At 38.3% G+C, this 2,500-nt stretch overlaps 1 protein-coding gene across 1 annotated transcript in view; it reads left to right on the top strand.

Annotated features, from left to right (window-relative positions):
- The window catches only part of LOC138000238 (U3 small nucleolar RNA-associated protein 18 homolog), a 16,713-nt gene that overhangs the window by 6,825 nt on the left and 7,388 nt on the right, over positions 1-2,500 (top strand). The window contains exons 6-8 of the mRNA XM_068846498.1: positions 665-748; positions 1,280-1,451; positions 2,183-2,283. Coding sequence (XP_068702599.1) covers positions 665-748; positions 1,280-1,451; positions 2,183-2,283 — 357 coding nt within the window. The remainder of the gene's footprint in view (positions 1-664; positions 749-1,279; positions 1,452-2,182; positions 2,284-2,500) is intronic.

The following is a 2,500-nucleotide window of genomic DNA, read 5'->3' as shown; positions in this document are numbered from 1 at the left end:
TTAAGTTTAACTAAACATGTCAATAGTAATTATTAATAGAGATAAAAATCAAAGTATTTATTGAACTGGCCACACATTTAATTTGTGGTTGGACATCTTGTCCTTGGAACCAAACACTGTAATCTTAAACTCAGCTGGAATTTTGTTTGGACAGTGTCCAGTGATGGGCAGTAATTTCCAGCACTGAAAACTGTTTATTCATGGCAAAAGATTATGTGAGTTTAAAGTGAATGTCTATAATATATGCACAATGCACAATTAGCCATTATCAAAAATACCATAATACTCTTTGTTTGTCCCTCTAAAACTTTGCCTAACCCTTTGACGTCCAAACCGGCCTAAACCGGCCATACACCTACAGGTACAATGTACTTAGTATTTTACTCTGTCTAACGCCAGACGATTTTACTCATCAATGGGGAACCCCTGGGAGTCAATGGGTTAATCACTCACTGAAAAACTGTCCCCATTAAGCATTGTTTCCAGTTTCTCTTGGGACCATTTTAAGTCCCACGAGAAAATAAAAACAGTGCTTATGCAAAATCTTGGAGGGACAAACAAGTATTTTGGTATTTTTATACAGGCTAAATTAATTGCCAGTGTTTTGTAATAATAACCACTGCTACTGCACTTAGCATTTATTGAGTGGCTAGTATCTTTATAGGGCGCCCTTCAGTGTGTTGAATTTCACCCCAGTGCTAAAGTTCTGCTGACTGCTGGCTTCAACAAAACTCTAACTCTCTTTCAGGTAACTATTACGGTACTGTCCGTCTTTACAATATTGCTGACCAGTAGTCATTTCAAGTAGCTTTCTTGTTTGCTTATCTACAGTAGTAGCCATTCTGTGGATTTACGTGTATTGTATGTGTGAAAACAAAGTGTTTTGGATAGATTATTTTCTGTATTTCCTCTTAGTATTCCACCCATACCGGGTAGTTTATGCATCTGCAACAGTCAAGCTTAGTCACACAGCACAGTAAAACTGTTGTTAATATTATTGTAAATGAGTGTTCAAATCTGAATAGGGTTTACTGGATGCTTAGCACTAATGAAAAGGTAATTTAAAAGCTCAGAAATCCCACAAACTCCAATCAGAGTTAGCCCAGCAAGGAAAGGATTCTACACAAGGAAAGAGCTCAGTTAATACTGTATCTCTGAAACTCATGAAAAAATTAAATGACTGTTACTCCACCCAAAATGTTGCCTAATTGACTATAACAATATAACAGGTGTTGTTACAGGTTTATTGGCCCTGTCGTTTCTTTTTCTTTTTTTACAGATAGATGGCCAAACCAATCCAAAACTTCAAAGCATATTTATTAACCATTTTCCCATCAGCACAGCACACTTTACTGCTGATGGGGAGCAGGTTGTTCTGGCTTCAGAGAGGAGATTCTTTTATGTATATGACTTGATCAAGGGAGACATAACTAAAATCCCTTACATTAAAGGTAGTGCTCCACTTTAATAATTATGTCACTGTTTGGGCAGGTTGCATGCAGGGAATCCACTTGGGCTTCCAGTTACAGTTGTATATCCAGACGTGCAAGTTTAGTGTACATATGTAGTAAGATGCAAGTCCAATTTTGATATCCAACAGGAAGTGTTTTTTTAACGTGCTCCTGTGATAAAAAAAATCACTTCCTTTTGTCTTCAGATTTTGAGAGTTTGCTTGCTTAACACCTGACTGGCAAGATTTTGAGCCTTGATTTTTATCCAAAGGCTGTTTACTTTGATTGTAAGGTTTGGATTTCACGGTCTGCCATTGTTCACGTTCAACACTGACCAATTGGACCTTAGAGGGTTGGATCCAGGGAAAAGTGATGTCAAAGGCTCCTGTGCTGCATAAATTATTTATTCTTCGGTGTACACAAGTATTGCATTCTTAAACTAGTGAGCCTTTGATATCACTTTCTCCTTGATCCAGCTCTCTCAAGAACTTAAAAGTTAGTCATGGCAGACCATCAAATAGGAAAATTCCAGTTTCCTCTTCTTGCCACAAATCTGCTGCACAAAGAAGCTACTCATACCCTATTCAGTGGGATCAAGGATTAGTGCTTGCACAAACACAAATGTCTTTCTACAAATGACAAGTGGCACTGATGTTTTTCAGCATTGCAATTTCACAATATCAAACTTTAATAAGTTATAAAAACACAGGTGTGTATGCATTCTCTATTAGGTAGAGGAGAGAAGCACTTTGACAAGTTTCATGTTTCACCTGATGGGAAGATTCTTGTTTTTGTTGGCATGGATGGATATTTGATTCTTCTTTCAAGCAAGGTTGGTATACACTGTAGCTTCCTGGAATAAGTTGTCATTGATCATTAGGAATTTGACCCACAGCTTCCCTCCCCTCTTTGCCATCCCCCCCCCTCCCTTCCCCACCCCCCAAAATAAAAAAGAAAGGAAAAAAACACTGGTTTCAGTCAAAGTTACTTTAAAGGTTGCAGGCTTGGGTTGTGGTCACCACCCGCGTGCTCACTCGAGGCTTTCTCTT

The sequence above is a fragment of the Montipora foliosa genome, chromosome 4 (genome assembly GCF_036669935.1).
Source record: "Montipora foliosa isolate CH-2021 chromosome 4, ASM3666993v2, whole genome shotgun sequence".
NCBI classification, from domain to species: Eukaryota; Metazoa; Cnidaria; class Anthozoa; order Scleractinia; family Acroporidae; genus Montipora; species Montipora foliosa.
This window is presented reverse-complemented; position numbering and strand designations above follow the sequence as displayed.